At 28.4% G+C, this 20561-nt stretch overlaps 1 protein-coding gene across 1 annotated transcript; it reads right to left on the reverse strand.

Moving 5' to 3' along the window:
• Positions 1-15856: 15856 nt before the first annotated feature.
• LOC114168631 (zinc finger protein CONSTANS-LIKE 9-like) lies at positions 15857-17033 on the reverse strand. Its single transcript, XM_028053519.1, has 2 exons — positions 16307-17033; positions 15857-16208 (listed from the first exon to the last, which is right to left on the reverse strand). The coding sequence occupies exons 1-2, from the start codon at positions 16826-16828 to the stop codon at positions 16167-16169; spliced, it is 564 nt and encodes a 187-aa protein (XP_027909320.1). The 5' UTR covers positions 16829-17033; the 3' UTR covers positions 15857-16166.
• Between the last annotated feature and the right edge of the window lie 3528 nt (positions 17034-20561).

Consider the following 20561-nt stretch of genomic DNA (forward strand, 5'->3'; position numbering starts at 1 on the left):
TTTTCTCCAGAGTCTGCACCAGTTAATGTCAATGATTAGAGGCATTCAATTCACCGTTAACCAAAAAGTATATTTGTATTATAAGTTTTAATATGAATTTATCTTTATATATTAATATGTTTTAATTTGGTTCCTAATATGTAAATCATGGAGATTTTAAGGTTATTCAAAAAATTAAAATATCTTTTTTTATTATTGTTTGTTTATTTTATGAATTTATCTATTTCTTCTAATAAAAATTAATATTAACATAGTTTAGATTCTGCACCTAAATTTATTCATTTAAATTAAATTTTAAAGAGATTATACGGAGTTAATCCATTACCACAACTTAAACTAATAGTTTCATGGCATCTAGGGTGTGTAAATTTGATTTTAGAAAACTGTAACTAAACAAATAAAATTAAACTAATTTTAACGTTATTGTCATATATTTATCATCATTAATAAAAAAATAGATATAAAAATAACTAATTAAGCCATTACTTATTTATAGGTCAACAGTCTAAATTGTTAGTTTCATTTGGGAACAACAATATACAAAATTAAGTGAAAATAATATGGAGTACAATAACATGGTAAGTGTAATTCTTAAAAATATTTAAAATATATAACTATTTTAAAATAATAACTATTTATTAAATGGAATACAATTAGATGTTATATATAATTAATTGTTTACTTTTTAGATATTTTAAATATTATATATAACCAGTTATTATATTTTTATATTCAATTTATTAATATATTTTGTTATTATTTAAAAAAAATATATTATATATAATAACAAACTAACTATAAAAAGAAGCATAACAATTAATTATGTATAATATCTATAATAACTAAAAATTAAAATATATAGTTATAAAAGTAATAATTGTATTGATACATATATCTTATTTTTGGTTTGGCCCTGATACTTTTCAATGGTTTCGTGTCTTATGCTTAAAGTCGGCAGATATAAGTTGGATAAAAAAGTGAAAGATATTTGATTTGATTTGTGAAAAATATGTGATAATTAATAATTGATAATTTATGCAAATACAAAGAAACGAATTTTGGTGATTGGATGAAGGCATGTGGTTGTAATAAAAGGATTTAGGACACGGTGACGTTTAGTGAGCAATGCGAAAGCTATGTTGTCATCATCACCAGAGATACTGTTTTGTCATAAACTGTACGAGACTACACTTGTAAATAAATTCATATTTAATTTGCAACCAATGTTAACTAAGATAATTAAATAGTGATTTAATTAATCCTCACATTTGATTTATAATCTAAATCCACGTTACGTTAATCTAGATATCAGCTTCAAATATATATATATATATATCAAATTTTTATTTGAATTGAGTAGACATGTCAAAGTGAGCCAACCCGGCTCACACGGGTTGGCTCACCACGAGCCGGGTTCAAAATGAGTGAACCCAACCCGGCTCACTTTCTGGTGAACTAGAAATTTTGTAATCCGGCTCAACCCACCACGGGTTGGTAGGTTAAGTGGGTTGGCTCACCAACCCACCTAAAAAAATTATTTATTTATTTTTATTATTATTCAAATATTTAAATAAATTTTTAAGTAACCCATGAGATGACAATCATAATAAAATCAAGAACCAATGTTTTGATCAGGCTCACCACCAATATATGAAGAATTATTTCCAAGAAAGTATCCATTAGTCTAAGAAAGCATGACTAATATTACAAATTTTCTGTCATGCTATTCAATAAAATATAAATAAAAAAACTATACATTTTTTCATGCTAATTTAGAAAAAATTGTTTATAAGACGGTTACTTGAGTAATTTACTATAAAGATTATAGTTAAAGATTAAAGTATCAACATATATATATAACTTGACAATCAAATTAATTAAACATTCAAATAATTCAAATATAATTAAGCAACATTCTAACATTTAAAAATATGAAATTGTGAAAAAATATAATTGGAGTAGTAAATAATTAAAAAAAATTAAAAGAAAAATTAAAAAAAATAAAAAAAAATTGTAAAAAAATGTTGGTGGGTTAAGTGGGCCAACCCACCTTCAATCCGGTTCGAACCCGTTTAACCCGTGGGTTAAGTGAGCCGGGTTGAGTTCAACCCACTTTTGAAAAAGTTGAATTTTTCTCAACCCAACCCGGCTCGAACCCGTGGTGAGCCGGGTTGGCTCACGGGTTAAAATCCATTTTGACATCTCTAAGATTGAGCAATTAGGAGGTAAGAAGTGGCATGAGGTGATTGGAGGGTATCATTAGCAAGCCCAAATAATTTGGTGGGACTTTATTTTCTAGAGGTGTGTCTATCAATAACGATGCTTCACAGTATAAACCTAGATTCTTTCTCCAAAATACCTTCATTTAATTTAATTTTAATTTAAAAAGAAAAAAATATTTTTACTTCAATTTCTTTTTAGTCGTGCAACAAAACATATAAATATGTATAAATCTTATTTTATAAATTAGTTTCTTTATATTGAATTAGATTTAAAATTTATTTAGAATTTCAAATTGTAAATTAAAGTATAATCTTGCAAATTTTTTGTTATGTTTTTTTTTTTTAAAATTTGAAAAGAAAAGGAGAGAAAGAAAACATAGTACTATTTTTCATAAGAATGTGATAAATGAGTTTAATTTGAAAATTAAAGTAGGAATGAATTTATTTAAATATTTTATATAATGGATATTTTTGAGAAAAATAACTAAAATCTTGTTAAGAATTATATTTTTTTAAGAATATAGATAATTTGTTATGTTATTTTAATAAAATTGTCAAAAATATATATTCATTGAGAATAAGAAAATAAAACTTTAGTAATGATCGTTGAGAATAAAAAAACAATATTAAGAACTATATTTTAAGTACAATTCGGATTATGAAAAAAAAATCATTTTAATAATTGAACTAAATTTTTAAATTTTAAAAATATGAATTGCAAATAAAAAAATTATAAATTTGAGTTTTTACTAGACATGCAACAAAACTTGTAAAAAACGAGTTATTTAAAAGTGGTGTGATATAATGAAGGCAATCTAGAATAATATTAAACACTCTTATAAAAGAATTTATAAAGCTTTTTGCATAGTAAAAGTTGTTAAAAACTTGAATATCCATTAAAAGAGTGAAAGATGAACGAATATTGTTAGAGTGGGACTTTTATTTTAGTTTGTAAATGTCCAAAAGGTTGAGAACTATTATAACAAAAAAGGTTAAATATGTTTTTTGTCCTTCAACTTTTAGTGAAAATTGAAATTGGTCTTTTTTGAAAATCTTGAACCAATTTGATCCATCAACTTGGTAAATGTGTGGATTTAGTCATTTTAACCAAATTTTATTAAGTTTATTTGACATTTTAAATACATTTCATTATAATATTTTAGTTTGTTTATATTTGACATATGTTCGCTTCAATGTTAGCTGAGAAATGCGTTTGAAACATCAAATAAACTTAAAAAAATTGGTTTAAAGGATTAAATCCATGTATTTATAAAGATAAGAGACTAAATTTGTTCAAGGTTTTCAAAAGTGACTAATTCCAAAATTCAATAAAAATTGAAGGACAAAAATATACTTAACCATAACAAAAAATACCGAAAATAAGCTACAATTAGCATGAATTTCAATGACAAAAGAGACTTGATAATGTTAATGAACAAGCTATAAGGACTAAGGAGGGCCATGGCCCTCCAATTTTTTTATATTTATATTTGTTAATATATAATTTTAAATATATTTTTCAAAAAATTAATATTTGTAATATATTTCATATATTTGATATTCTAATAAATTTGTATACATCTATATTTATATATAAAGAAAAGTTTTTTTTGGGTTGTCCACATTTATTTTTTAATTTTATATTTTAAATATTTTTTAAATAAAAATAATTATTTTGTTAATATTATCTTTTAAATGATTATTTGTGGAATTAATTATTTTTTAATTTAATTATTTTTTAAAATTTAATCATTATAAATGAAAATTAGTTATAGTAAGATTATAAAAATAATTTATATTTAATTTTATAATTATAATAATAACAATAATTATAATTTTATTATTTTTTATTATCATGAAAAAAGTGAATACTATGTTTTTACTAGTTTATATAAAATATTTGAGATTATTCTTTTGATTTCTATTTTCGTTCAAAAATATCAAGTTGGTCTTTTAATTTTTTTTGTCTCAATTTTGTTTCGATTTTTGAAAAAATGATGCAATTTTGTCATTTTTATTAAATTTCTTGAATTAGATTTTTCATTAAAATTGAAGTTTTGAATAAGGATGATTATTTGATTTGTTGGTGTAATTGACATAATCCTAGTGTCAATTTTTGATGAAAGATCTTTCTTCCGCTTTAAAAAATTTAACGAAAAATATCAAAGTACATCAATTTTCAAAAAATCACGAACAAATTGAGACTTAAAAAAATTAAAGAAACAACTTGACATTTTTGAACGAAGAGATTGACCAAAATAGTAATTCAGCCAAAATTTTGGCTGAAGATCCGTCATTGGACATGGTGATGTTGAAGATAAAAATAAGACTTGCAGGATACAAAGTATTTCCAAAATGCACGATTTTCCTTTGTTTTAACATAGGCTAGTGATTGATTTCCATTTGTGTTGATACAACGGAAATTGCTACCAAATGAGAGAAACAAAATAAAAGCGAGTAAAAATACCTAATTTTTTTACATGGTATAACAAAATTAGCATGAAAATAATTAGAAAAAATAAATCAACTATTTTTTAAGTTAAATATGTTTTTAGTTTCTTTACTTTTTGTGAAAATTAAAATTAGTATTTCTTCAAAACTTTGATCCAATTTAATTCCGTAACTTTCAAAATATGTAAATTTAGTTATTTTAACTAAATTTTGTTAAATTTATTTGACATTTTAAATGAATTTATGAAACGAATTTGAATAAACTCATTTGAAACGTCAAATAAACATAATAAAATTTAGTTAAAATAACTAAATTTATACAATTTTAAAGTTAAGAGATTAAATTGAACCAAGATTTCAAAAAAGAAAACTAATTATAATTTTCACTAAATGTTAAAAATCAAAAACATATTTTACCATTTTTTTTTATTTCTCACCTGTGAAAAGAAAAAAATAGTGATATTCTTGCACCCCTCGAGATATAGCTAAACAAAGAGTTCACTGCATTTTAAAATATGAACAAATATTGTTCAAGTGGGACTTTAGATATATTTGCATTTTAAAATAAATAAAACAGTACTTTAATTAATAAAGTAAAATGTTTCCTATCCAATAAAAAAAAACTACACGAAATTTGTTTCACTGCATTCTTAACTTTATTTCACTTAAAAAACAATCAAAAGGTAGCCATAATTACATTTAAAAATTCCACACATATATATATATATATATATATATATATATATATATATATATATATATATATATATATGTATATAATTTAGAAAAAATTATACTTTAAAATCATAGTTAACTATACATCCAATAATTGAAACTTTTTAAATCCAATGTCTGAAACTAAATCTTCTCACAATAAAACTATATTTGCGTTCTTTTAATGATGTTAAATATCTACCGCGATTTTATTCTAATCAATTATCGTTAGAGATTTTAAATCTCTAGCAAATACCTTCTTTTAATTGAAGTGTCGTCCACAATTTTTTTTAACACTTTAATAGTAACATCTCATTTAATAGTTTTTACGCTACTAAATAAAACATTATATCATCATCAAACAAAGCAAGTGGTAGAAATAAGCCAATATAATGTATTAATATAGTCATCCAAAATAACCATATAAGTACCAACTATATTTACAGCCTATGCTAGAAAGGAGTTAGCGAAACATCCGACTCTTAAGCAAAACATGAAATAGAATCTACTGCTGGATATCCATGCCACGGGTTCAACTCCTATCCAAGAGGGGAGTGTCTTCGCCTGTATCTTCCACTGCTCACACCAATTACTAGGTGGTCATTGCAAAGGAGAAAACACACTAAAAGAAACAAACACAAGCAAAAAGGGTAAGCTAACTTAATTAAGAGAAAACATTCAGTTCAATTATGATTACTAGGCAATTGTTCTCATTTTTACCGGAATTACTTAAACCACCACATCACAACATAGATACATGACTCTAGACTCAATATCCGGATTATGTAAGTGACATTGGACCTCTTGGTGGCGTGCACCTGTGACTGTTCCCAAACTCTGCAGAGTTTAGCCTTAAGGGATTATCACCCAACTACTTATAGGGTAATTCCCCTTCGCGTCTAAGACTTGATAAAGTCCAAAGACTAAGACCTCTTACTACTCCTCTGGACATAATCCATTATGCTCTATCTGAGTGTGAATGTTTATTGGAGTTTCAGGATACCCCAATAGTGAGTCCTTATGTTCGTACATACACTAAAACATACTCTTTGGAATTTCCCTTGAAATTCTAGTTCAACCACATCTTCTCACAATCCAAATTCATGCAAATCCACCATACATGTTACCAGTCACAACAATCCAAGCATATTATAGGCTAATTTCACATTTATACATTCATACATATAGCTTCATCCATTAAAACAAAGAATTAAACACTCAGCTGTAGTGGTTCTCGCTCAAGCTAGAAGATCTCGCCCAGACGAGAGGGCTATCTCGCTTAGGCGGATCATTCTCGCCTGAGCGAGGCTCCAAGCAGAGGGCAACTCAAAATCAGAGCGAATTCTCGCTCAGGCTAAATTGTCTCGCTTAGATGAGAATGTCTCTCGCTCAAGCGAAACCAGCTTGCCTAGGCGACAATTTGCACATAAACAGCAATGAGTTTCTAGTATTTTTGCTCAGGCGAGAGCTGCTCACTTGGGCAAAAACATCAGATTCTCAATCTGTTTTCACATGTAGAGCCCAAAAATTCACACCAAAAATCCCAATTCAGCACAAACAAGTGATCCAAGCATCAAACAAGCACAAATTCATGCAATCAAAGTCATCAGAGATGATTTCTATACGAAATTTAAGCAAAGCAGATAGCTTCCCTTACCTTTAACAATCACCAACTAGCAAGGATATCTTTCAACAGGGAGGCACCTCAATTGCACAACCTAGGAACTGGAGTATAGATTCACAGAGTGAGAATAGGACCCTAATTCGATTTAGCAAGAATGGAACTCCAGAATTTGAAATTTGAAGAGAATTGGGGAAATTGAAATTGACTTACGTGGATGGGAGGGAGACTTAGCTGGGGGGGAGAGGTTATCAACTGATCTCAGGTTCGCTTGCTGCAACAGGAAGAGAGGAATGGATCAGAATGGAGCTCAAGTTCTAGTTAGAGAGAAAGTGAAAACAAGAAGATGAAGGCAAATTGTGAATAGTTTAGGAAGAGTGTGGGTTCTATGAATAGGCAGAGGAGTGAAAGAATGAGTAATAAAAAAGGTCTCCCAAACATTAGATTTGTTTTTTTTTTCAAATAAATTAATGATATATTTGGTTTTAAAATTGATTTTAAACTAAAAAATTTACATCCAAGTAAAAATTAATATTATTATTATTAGTTTATGTGTCTATATAATCGATTCTTCCAAAATTAATTTTTTAATACTCTCCCAAACACACTCTAATAAAAATATTGAAAATATTGAATTACACAATTTCATTTAGAGGCACAACTTTGTTTAAAACATTGAATTCGAGTTTCAGTTGGAGAATAATTCATTTGATTTGGAGCATTTTATGTTTTTAACAATTTTGAAAGTTTTGATTAATTTGATTTTAACAAATTAAAATTTGGAGTCATCGTTAAATAGTTTCCTCCAAATTTTTTAAAAGAAGAATAAAATTTTAAATGTGAAACAAAATAAACTCGAAGTTATTTTCACTTTAACCAATGGAATTTTTATGGAGAAAGATAGTGGCACTATAGAACTATTTATGCCGTGACTAGTAATAATGCATGGAAGATAATTGAGATATGTATGAAAATATGAAGATAGATATAAAATTAATTGGCAGTAGGTGTTCCATCAATAGCACCCCAGTCATTGAAATGGAATTTAATGCCGTTTTCAAAAATTAAAAAAAAAAAAAAAGGTATTTCTTTCTTACACGTTTTTTGAAAGCTTTTGTCCTTCATGTCACTGCGAAGCACCGCCATCTCCGTCGCACTTGCCTCCAGCTAATCACGTGCCCACCTTCTACCAGTGATCTATCTGCCGTCGACTAGCACACCACAGCCGTTCAGCAGCCCCGCGCCGACGAACACACGTCCTCGCTATCTTAATTTGACCCTGCAAGACTCATTCGTAAGTTAATTCTTTTTTCAAATTTGAATTTAACTTTTAATATTATTACCATAAATACATAATGGGTATTTGATTTAATGAAAGAAATTTAAAATATATTAAATTTTCCCTATAGAAAATATAAGTTAAGCATTTTATACATGTTAACATATATATAATATACATATATTAGACATTTAAGCGAAATTTTATTTTAAGTTAGATTTAAGAAAACATTATTTAATAAATATGGTGCCTTTCAGATTAATTATTTGATTAGTGCATTCCTGAGTTTATATGTTGTAAATGTTCATATTTGTATTACGTAGGCCTAATACATATCGCGGTATTTTTGATATATTTAGAGTAATATGGGTTTAGACTAATATGGGTTTGATATATCTTGATCAGATAATTTGGTAAGTTTGAGATGAAGGGTTGCATACATCTCGGTCATATATTAAGATGAAAACATATCAAACAAGGACATGCTAATATCAGACAAGGCAATAATTTGCTTTTTTAATGTTGTGATAGTTACAATAGAGTATTCATTAGTATTTATAAAGGGTTTTAAATGTCTCTAAAGGTAATTAATGAAGACCAGGTATATAAAGGTGACTGATATCCAAATAGAAGGTATCTTAATTCTACTATCATCACTATGTTGGCTTGGTACGTCTCAACTTATGTCTTGATATAGCTCAGTCTATGTTGGCCTAACACACATCTCAACCTATATGTTTGTTAGGTACATCTCGGCCTATGTTGGCCTGATACATCTCAGCTTATGTTGGCATCATACATCTCAACCTATGTTGGTCTACCTATGTTAGCTTTATACATTCAACCTATGTTGGTCTGACACACATCTCAACCTATGTTGGCCTAATACATCTCAGCCTATGTTGGCCTGATACATCTCAGCCTATGTTGACCTGGTGCATCTTAGCCTATGTTGGCTTAACACACATCTCAACTTATGATGGTCAGGTACATCTAGACCTATGACAACCTAGAAGATCTCAACCTATGATGGCTTAGATTTTCTCAATCTAAGATGGCTCTGATAATTTCTTTTAATTGGAATTATGACTTAGGGTTAAGGAAGATTACACATGTCATTCATCAAGGTTAACTAAGATAAATATTCGTAGGTTCAAGCCTAACTAGGCACACCATCTCTCGGTCTAGAACAGACGTGGACCTAAGACATCTCAACTTCAAGGCACAAAGTTTGAAGAACACCACACCTCTCAGTCTGAAAAGTAAGGAGTCTTTGCTAAAAGTTTGAAGGGTCCTCACAGGGTGATTTTGGACTTGTAAGAACATTGGCATGCAAAAAACCTGTAGAAACTCTTGACGAGATAAGAACAAGAGCAACCGATTTCATGCAGATAGAGGACTTAAGAGAGTTTTGCAATATTAATAAAATAATAATTATATATTATTTTTTAGAATCTTTTGCATTACACTATACAAATGGAAATAACACACTGATAGGGTATTGATATATGAAAATATTTAATGTGTTCAAAATTTAAAAACACTCATATATATATATATATATATAAGGTCCACTTTTATTTCATATGTATGGGCCATTTAAATTACAAAGGCCCAGCCAACCCATTTATTTTTTTCAGGAACCTTTTCAGTTTTCCACTTTACTTATCTTTTTGTCTTCTCAACCCAAACAACTCATTCTTTCTCTCCTTTGAAAATGAAGTTGAACTAAGGCCTTTGCGAAATCCTCATTCGAGCTAACCAAATGTTCTTTCCCTCCGTGTAAGTTGAACTTAAAACCTCTATTTCTTTTCCTTTTCTTTTCAGTTATGAAGTTCTTGGTCTGATTCAGATTTGTGGTCATGAACCTCATTATCTTCTCCCTTTGTTCTTGTTTGTTAGCTTCTTAAGCTGCAATTGTGTTGTGGTACTCTTTTGTTGGGGCTCGGTTTTGCTGGGTTAGCATCTGTCAAGGTAAGGGAAACTAGGGTTTATAAGTTTTTGAAATGGTTTGTTAGTTTTAGCCCTTGTATGTGTTTTCTGTTGCTGGATTGATGTTTGCATTGAACTGTGTAGTGTTTATGCTCTGGTTTTTGGCTTTGCATGTGTGAGCGTGTGGATATGTTGTTCTCACATAAGCAAGAAGCTCTCGCCTAAGCGGGAATAGCTGAAACTTGTCCCTGCTCTTTGTCTCGAGTTGTCGCTTGAGCGAGAGTAATCTCGCTTGAGCAAGATGGTCTAGCTAAAGCGAGAACTCGTAGATGTTCTAGTACTCTTTGTTTGCAATCTTGCCTAGACGAAAGTTTCTAGCTTGAGCGAGAGACTCTTGTTGCTTGAGCGAGAGCTCTTTAGATTAAGCGAGATTGATAGCATAATTGTTTTAATTACTTGATTGCTTCCATGATTCATTGATTTACCCCTTAAATCATGCTTCCATGTATGTCTTGTGTGATGTAATGAGACTGAAATTGTTGTACTTGGTATGTGATGACAATGAATGTGTGAGAATATATACATAATATGTGCTTGACGTAATTTCATGAGTCTCATAGGAAGATTTAATGGTGGTGTTATTGTAGTGTGTGTAATGAAATAAGGAATCAAGTAAGGTTACATCCTGACACTAATGGATTAGTCAAACTCATATAAAGTGAACTAGTTCATGTGGTGAAAGTAACAAGAGGTTCTAGTCTAAGGCATGATAATGACCTTAGATGATTATGGATTCACCTTGTGTGTGGTAGGGTGAAACTCATTGATAATGGCTCTGCAAAGCAGTAGAGGCCACCACAAGGGCATGTTTCCAATGGGTCCGATTTCATTACATGTATCTGGATACTTGAGTTAAAGGGTCTGGTATTCTTTTTATCACATGTTGTTGTGTTCATAATTGCTCAATTATTTGTTAAATTGTTTTCACTATCTTACCCTACTCTTTGTGTTTGTTTCTTGTTTGACTTTTCTCTGTGTGATGATCATCAATATTTATGGGAGCAGAAGAAGAAGTGCATGTTAAGGTGGAGTAGGTAGATGAAGATGCTACATACAGTCTAGAGTAGATTGCCTTAGTTATTCCTCACTCTTTATTTTCTTTTGAAAAACTTTGTATTGTTATGCTTTCAACTTGCTCTTTGGGCTTTTTTTGCCATTAGTTTCTATTTTACTATTAATGTGATGTTTTATTTATTATAAATTTCTATTAAATGGGATGTCACAATATATATTTATTACACATTTTATATTTTTTTTATTTCTTTTAATTGTTTGGTTTGTCATCAAATTCATTCATATCTCCAAGTTATTTTTTCTGTTATCGCAACCTTTGTGCAATTATGTTCAAATATTGTATGTCAAATAAATATTTTTTATTTATCACAATTGAATATTTCTACTTTTTTTTAATATCTTTATTTATTGTATAGTTTAACAATGTCAATTTAATTGTTCAATAGCCTAAACACTTCATTTACTAGGTAATATAAAAAACTTATCTTATTTATTCTATTATTATTAACTTTTGTTCATTTGAAGAAATTCCTTTTTTTTTCTAAGACAATTTTTGTTATTTCTCAACCATTCAACTAGGTTAATATTTGAAAATTTTTACTGGATCTCCAAGGTCTTTTTCATATTACCATACCCTTAACCTTATATTTGTTTTCTCCTTTGTGCGATTTTTTTCAACGATCTATTAAATTATTTTCGTATGACCATTTTTTTAATATTTTTATTTGTTGTTTATTTTTATCATGTAGAATACTGTTTTGATATTTTTTGTATAATAATTTTTATTTTCTGACTCATTATCATACATGTAACTATAACACTATAATTGTCTAAATAAATTTTATTTATTATAATTTAGTAATTTAATGTAATCGTCATGGTCAATACTCAATTTCGTCTGCGTAAATAAATTTATTTTTGAAAAAATATAAAATAAAATTAATATTTTTAGTTAATGGTAAATAAAAAAAAGGTGAAATAAAATTTTCTTCTAAAATTTTCAAACTTTAATTTTAGCAAAAAAGAAAAAGAAAAAAGAGATGAAAAAAAGAGAAAAAAGGAAACAAAAAAAATAAGGAAGAATCTCATTTGTTTTTAATTATCGCACCCCTCCTCATGAGCCCAACAACCAAATGTATTTTTATCCCGACTCTTTGCTTTTCTAGCCTTTGTTCCTCATAAGAGAAAATAGTGATATGATTCTAATAATTAGAAGCAATATCTTTTCTAATGATTAAAGTCAATACAAGTGATGATGATTGAGATTGTATTGATATTATGCTCTAATTTGATGTGATTTGATTACGTAAGGTGATATTATCTTGGTCAATTTCTTCCTTATCGTGTTCATCATAATTAAGGTTATTATTACATTATAATGGGATGTGTGATATGAATACACAATCTGTTATACGAAAAGGAACCGAGAAAAAAAATAATTTATACACTTCTCTCTTCCTTTCTTTCTCATTATCACTCACATAAACACACTTTATTCTTACCTCTCTTAGGAAAAAAAATCTTAGGGAATAAGGTAGAAATAAATAAAAAAAAGTAGAAAAAAGATAATTAACAACAAAGATTAATGGAGAAGAAGAAAAATTGAAAAGTTTATAAAGTATATCAAAGTTATTATTTTTCTATTGATTTATGCATTTTCAATTTTTATTATATTTTTTTAATATAATAAAAATTAGGAATGCATGTCTCCAAGAAAAAATTTCTTTACAGTGAAAAATCCTGTATCTTCAAGAAAAATGACATTAAAAACTTAGAAATAATATCTTAATTAAGAATTTATAGTTTCTTTTATCATTTGTATTTTCTCTTTTGATAATTTCTTTCATTTGCATTTCTTGTCATTTATTTTCATTGCCTTTAGAGTTATTCATTTTACGTCATTTCTCTTTGTTCAAATTGATTTACTCGCTTCTTTATTTCATCATGTTAACATTTTATTATTTTATTCTTTATTCACTTTTCAAGTTTTACAACATGCATTTTAACTTTTACATTTACAATCATGAATGAAATTATTGTTCAATATTTATAAAAGTTCAACATATTCAAACAGAAATGTTTATGATATTCCTACCCTGAGTAAAAGAATAATAATAAGAATTTATTTATTTAGAAATTTAAATCAATCCACACAATTTATTTTCATAAAAATTAAAGTAAAACAACCTTTTTAAACGATCCATCAACCAAAGCAAAAAAAAAATACAAAGTATGTTTTAAATGTTTCGTCAATGTAATTATTTTACATTTTTTTGGTCTTTTTAAATGAATCCCACCAGCTTATAAATCATATAACATAAATAAATAAATTGTAATTGACATTTGAAAATTACCAAAATTAATAGTATTAAGTAATAATATTTTTATTAACTATATTTAAATAGTTACCGAAAAAATGTTTCAACATCATTATCTGATTTTTTTTTTAAATGAAGAAATGTTTGACATTTCCAATTTTATGTGTCAAGCAGAATATCATACATAACATGTGATTGAGCCATGGTGAATTCCAAACATTTGACAATATTGCTATTTACAATCACTATTATATCCGATATGCATTACTCACTATCAATTATTTTACTTATGAAATATAAACAAATAAAACTAATATTTTGTTATTTATAATTAGTTAAATTATTTTTTTTGTCTTTGTATTTGTCAGGTAGTGTCAATTTGGTCTTCAAGTTTTGTTCGGTCTCAATATGATCCTTTTTTTTTTAAATGATTCAATTTCTGGTTTTTTTTTGAATTTTTTTGAATTTTTTTACACTGTCATTTCACAATTGTGTTAAAATGATTCAATTTGGTTTCTATATTTATTTTTATTTTCAATTTAGTCCCATTTTTTGTAAAAATGGAATAATATTGTCTCTCCTTAAATTGAGACTCAATTTATTTTTTATATAAATCTTATGGTGATATTCTTACTAAAATTAAGTTTTTATTAAATATTTCTAAAAATATTTTTAAATTAACTTTAAATTCTATATAAAATTTTAAACTTTGATTTTGTTTTGAACTTGAAATTTAGTTCTTAAACCGATTTGTGACAAGCTATTTAATTCTTAATCTTCACTAAGTTTGTATAATATGGTACATTTGATGCCTTTACACACGATGACAAAATGGTTAATTATTGAAATTAGGTTTGAGGTTTAACTTTATTTAATAATAAAACTAAAAACAAAAAATTTGTTTAAAAATATTTTTACAAATATTTAATAAAAATGTCAATTTTAGTAAGAATATCATCATAAAATTTATAAAAAAATAAATTGAGTTTCAATTTAAGAAGAGATAATATTATTTCATTTTTTTACAAAAATTAGGACTAAATTAAAACTAGTAGAGACCAAATTGAATATTTTAACACGTGATACAACTATGAAGTAACATGTGTAAAAAATAAAATTAAAAATTAAAAAAAAAAATTGACACGTGATGTTGATTTTAATATCGTTTGGTCAAAATTGACGACAATAACCAATAACCAAATTGAATCATTTAAAATAAATCAAGAACTAAATTAAGACAAAGAAAAGCTAGAAGACCAATTTGGCACTACTTGACAAACTGAAGAACTAAAAGATATTTCTATTATAATTTCCCTTAAAAATGCAAACTGTAGGCGATGCTTAAGTTATATAATCCAAAATTATTTACAATAACGAACATAATTTATCATCACGAGCGATTTTAGAATATAAATCCTATTTGTTAACTATTTTATTGATGATCATAGAGTTGCGATGATGTGTAAGATTAGCTGAAACAAATCTATTATTTTATTTAGTTTAAAGAAAAAAACAGAAACATTTGAAGTCAGATTCCATGAACCCATGGATTGGGATAAATATATAATAAATTGTGAAGCCATGCATGATAGAGAAAATCAACCTAATTTACTTGACATATCAATACACATTTAAGATACCTCAACTCAGGGTGCATAATTACACCCCAAATTAAGAAATGATGGCAATTGCGCATGCAAGATAACCTCAATTTAAAAAATACCATATTATGGTATAGTTTCTGGCCACACCAACCTTCTCAGGATCTTGAATTTAGAACAATGCCGATTGCAATGAAACCATTTGATTAGTTAATTGGTGACTTTATGTTGAGAGATGCAGGCACCAGGCGACAAGGAAGTAGTGCGCTATATCGCATTCAACTCCCCTTCTATTTATAGATTGCATCATTGATTCAAATAGAAATTGGGGTTTCTTCACTTTACACTTATCTCTAATTTGAGCCCTACCTATTCGTACACGTAAACATAAATGTGTAGTAGCTAGTGATGCATTGCACCTTTCATTATTCTTCATTTTGTTCACACACTACACTTGGTTGTGGTTGTGCTGTGAGGTCCTACAACATGACACGCACATCCCCTCCATCACACCCTTTTAAGGAAAGAGAAAAAAATCTTCACTTTCACACAGCCACAACTTCACCAACGTCTCTAACCACCGCTAAATGCTAACCACTCCCACTTTCTTAATCATCTCTTTCTAATCCTATTCTCATAATCAAAAACTCAAAAATTAATCGGAGATGTTATTTAGATAGAAATATAAAAGGGTTACAATCGAGATCATATGGTAACGTTTGTCTTAGATTAGAAACCAATAAAGGAAAACTTGTTGTTAAACACACAACATCATAATCATCCTACAGTAAAAAACCACTACTCTATTGTAAGCGGTTAGATTAGAAGTTAATGATGAAAGACCTAAAATATCTTCGCCCATCGTACGGTTCAGAGACTCTTACTTTCCCCAACACCAAACGTCGTCGTAGCGAGTGGTTGAAAATTGAAATCTCCTTCAACGATCATCCTCCGTCACACGCCACCTCCGTTGAGATGCGCAACCCTTCCAAACCGCTGCTTTCACGCAATAAACCAACGGAAATAATTTAATTAATAAATAAAAATAAGCGATTATTATTACTCGTCGGAAACAAAAATTAAATAAAGCAAACCTGCGGATCACGGCCGGATACGCCGTCTTCGTCGTCGTTGTTGTTCTCGCGTTGTCGTTTCAACGAGGATGTTGTCGTTTCCGGTTCACATACGGAAACAGAAGCACCTTCGTCGTCCTCGTTTTTGCACCCGCTGAAGGACGAGCACTCGCTGCTGGAGGAGCTCGCCGGCGGAGGCGGTGTGGAGGACCACGGCACCACCTGGTTCTCGCCGTCTTCCTCGCCGGAGACCTCGTCGTCCTCGGTGTCTGGTTCCTCGTCATTGCCGGATTCGGTCTCGTCTGGTTCTTCCGCGGCCGAGGCGGCGCAGCGGTGGCAGATGGAGGCGGCGTTAGCGAGTCTGGCTCCGGCGGCCTTCCACGGCGTGGGAGAGTGGCACGTGCGGCAGAGGAGGGTTCGCGAGTGTCTGGCGACCAAGAAGTTTGCGCCGTGAACCTTTGCGTCGCAGTCCCAGCATAAGCTGGCCTGGTCTGACTCGCAGAAAATCCTTGCCGGAAGCTTACACAGTTCGCACTTCTTCATCTTCCTCTCACACGAAACACGATCGTTTCGAAAGTTTGTGTTTTTTCTTTTTATTCTTTTCTTTTTCTCTCTGATTATTTTGTGCGATTTTCTTTTTCTATTTTATTTTCTCTCTCCCTTGGTTGAAAGTAAAGGAAAAAGAAAGGGAAGGAAGAGGCTCTGATTGTCGGCGAATTTATAAAGGAAATTCCTACCTCTGCAAGTTCTGTACTCTGCCGTTTCGTGTATATATATATATATATATATATATATATATATATATATATATATATATATATTATTTCAAAACCAAAATTCCTTTTTGTTATAAAAATAATATAAATCAATAATTAAGCCATTAATAAAATGTTTGAATTGCACAATTCACCCAATTTTGAAGTATAAGATATTTGAATAAAAAAAAAATTCAAATAAACAACTCAAAGTTTCATTCAAATAAACAACTCAAAATTTCAAATAACTTGCATTATTATTCGAATAATGGAAGAGAAATTTGAATAAAAGGCAGACATGTTCCGATTAGTATGTATTTGAATAATTGGCAAAAACAACTTCGGATATTTGAATAAGGGACAAAAATGGTTCTAATAACACTTCACATATTTAAACAAGTAGATGAAAAATTGTATTAAGTTGCAAAATAAAAGCTTGACCATTAAAGTAAGGAACCAAAATGTAGATATATTATATTAAGTTGAGAAAAACATCGATTAAAACAATTTAATTTAAATATTTTAAGGTAAAAAGGTAATTATACTATTCTCTTATTTTATATTTATATATTTTTCAATCAAAACAATTTAATTTAAACTTTTTTTTCTATTAATTCTCACTCTCCCCTCTCTCTCTTATTTTATGTATATTTAATTCTCTTTCTTTCCTCATACTATTTGGCTTTTTTTATCTACACACAAGGTTAACGGTGCAACATCATGTTTATTTTTTAAATGTTTTTATTATAATAAGTCTATTTTTGTTTTTAATATATTTTTATGATTCTCTGAAAAATGTAAGAGAAATTAAAATGTGGAAAATATCACATTATATATGTTTAAAATTTCAATTATATAAGTTACTGATTTTGTACTAATTCGTATTATCAATATTTGAACGCATAATTAATTTGTGTTAATTTTTAGCAAGGGAGTTGTTGTTCTTGTAACAATCCTTATCCACTTTTTTCCTTTAAATAATTAATTTATGAGTAGAATTTTGTGTTCTTAATGTGTTTAGAGTAGGTTTTGGCAGCATGTAAATTTCTTGACTAACCATGCAACTATAATTAATAAGCTTTTATTATAACAATACAATTTCAGGTACATTTGATTAGAAAGAGAATAGGTTAGTTTTTTTAGCCTTGAAACATGACAATGCAGTAATTTCTTTAAATAACTGACTAATGATAGCTTTCACGTATTTAATGAGCATGGTTTTCTTCTATCTTTGAGAGAGATCATTTCCACAAAATTTTAAAAACAAATTCAAACAGTTTTAGAAAATCATTGATGTTTTTAATAAAAACAAAACAAAATAGGTGAAGTCGTGATTTACGTTGATAATTTACGTGTCACGAGTTAAAAAAAACTTTTTTCTTTTTATATCTTACCAACCTATTTAAGTAAATTCTGGATTTCTTTGTAGCATCATAATTAATAGATAGAAACCAAATAATAACATAATGAACGCTGAAAATACGCTGACTAGACATGAGAAGAGGTATTGTCTTATATGATTCTCGCCCCAATTTCTTGTTACATGACTTTGATTGGTCATATGACAAAAACAAGCACATGTTTTTTTTTTTTTTTTAGTTTTTTCCGAAACTTAAGAATGTATTTTCTGTATAATAAAATAATATTGTTAGAACAGGATAAAATAATACACGCTGAGCATAATCTGCGAATAAATGAACTAGAATAAGATTGTTTTAATTTAACTAAGAATTTTATTCAAGTAGTAAATATGTATGATGATGTTAAGTATTTAAAAATAAAAATTGATTTTATATAATATTTTGTTGAAGTTAATTTTAAGTTTGGGATAAAAAATAATTTATAATTAAGAGAAAATTGGAGATTGGAGTAAAGGAGAAGGGTGATAATAATGGTGAAAGGAAGAGCTAAGTAGTGTGGAATGAAAGCATGGGAGAAGGAATGGGGAGTGTATGGTTTTGTGGTGTCAGGCATCGCCAGGTGTATCCTCCATAGGGAACACCAACCCTTTTTTTTCTGTGGCCTCTGTTGTAAATTCACACTTTAACGATTACTATTAATTATTAATGATAATAATCTATAACTATATATAAAGGGGATTCCCTTTTTTGTGTCCACATTTCATAATTCCAATTTTACCCTTTACAATTTAATTATTTATTAAATTTTTAAAAATTAATGGTTAATTTTACAAGTTTTTATAAAACTATTTATTTATCTCCTTTTTCTTTTTTCTCATACTATTCATCAACAATTATTTTTTTCATATTTTCTCCATATATTTTACTTTAATTTTTATAAATATATTTTTATTTTGTTCATTAACTTAATAACATTACAATATCATCAATTATAAATATAATTCGAAAAATGCGTACACGCAGGCGCGATAGCGCCTGTGTTTACACTAGTAGTAATTAAAGCATTCCCTTTTTCAATTGATTAAAAAATTAAAAAATAAATGAATGGTTGGTTTGGGATATTTTCGGGTGTGGTGTGGGTGTGATGCATTGCCAGGTGGCGCAAATGCACTCTGGAGATTCCGTTTGCTTACGTGGACACTCCGTGATGTGGGATTCGCGTGATTTTGATTTTCCTTGCCTCTCCAGCTATCTCTCACGCGCTTCTCCACGTGGTATGAGATATTAACCTTAAAAGTTTTTTTATGGTTATAATTTTTAACTATTATTCTCGTCATTCCTCGGATAACCACTCATTGTTTATGCTCCAATGAATCTTGCTATGTTTTCGTTGTCATCTTGCTTCTCTCCGAACCTTCCACTTACTCCGTCAGCTTCAATAGGAATTTCAACAATTTGTTTTTGTTTTTCACAATTTATTTAGTAAATTATATTATTATGTAGATCCAAAACTCGTTCATATTTACCCAAATTTGATCTACTCGATAAGTTAATCAGTTGGATACGAGTTTTAAATTGGAGTTCTCCACTCTTTCATATAAATCTTTACAGTAAAAACATAAATTCTTGTTATATAAATATTTGAATGTAAGTTGTATTTTAATTATTTTTTATAAGTATTAATTTAGGGAGGTAACTTATATCTAATTTATTTTTATGATAAGAATTGTTTTTATTTGGACATATAAGATGATTATATCTATAATTGAATTGTGATTTTCAATACACATAAAATTAGATATTTATATACAATTTGATAGTACATCAAATGATGATTCTAAATTTTGTAAGAATAAACTTTGATACTATAGTAATATAAGTGAATTTAAGTCTAATTCATTCTTATGAACCCTATTTGTTAATTGGTCGTATAGTAATATAAATGAATTTAAGTCTAATTCATTCTTATAAACCCTATTTGTTAATTGGTCGTATATTTTAAATTGATCTCATATTTAATGTACTTTAAATTCTCAACATAATTACATAATTTTATTAACATTTTATTTTATATTAATTTGCAAAATAAATACTTTTTTAAGAATTTATTGGTTCAAATTTATAAACACTATACACCTAATTAGAAACTTAAATTTGTCA

Source organism: Vigna unguiculata, chromosome 11, assembly GCF_004118075.2.
Source record: "Vigna unguiculata cultivar IT97K-499-35 chromosome 11, ASM411807v1, whole genome shotgun sequence".
In the NCBI taxonomy this organism is placed as follows: Eukaryota; Viridiplantae; Streptophyta; class Magnoliopsida; order Fabales; family Fabaceae; genus Vigna; species Vigna unguiculata.

Excerpts from the sequence above, each read along its gene's own strand:
- LOC114168631 (XM_028053519.1), bottom strand. The coding sequence starts at position 16,828 with ATGAAGAAGTGCGAACTGTGTAAGCTTCCGGCAAGGATTTTCTGCGAG. Across the intron at positions 16,209-16,306 it reads TATCCGGCCGTGATCCGCAG|CGGTTTGGAAGGGTTGCGCA; the intron begins GTTTGCTTTATT and ends GCGTGAAAGCAG.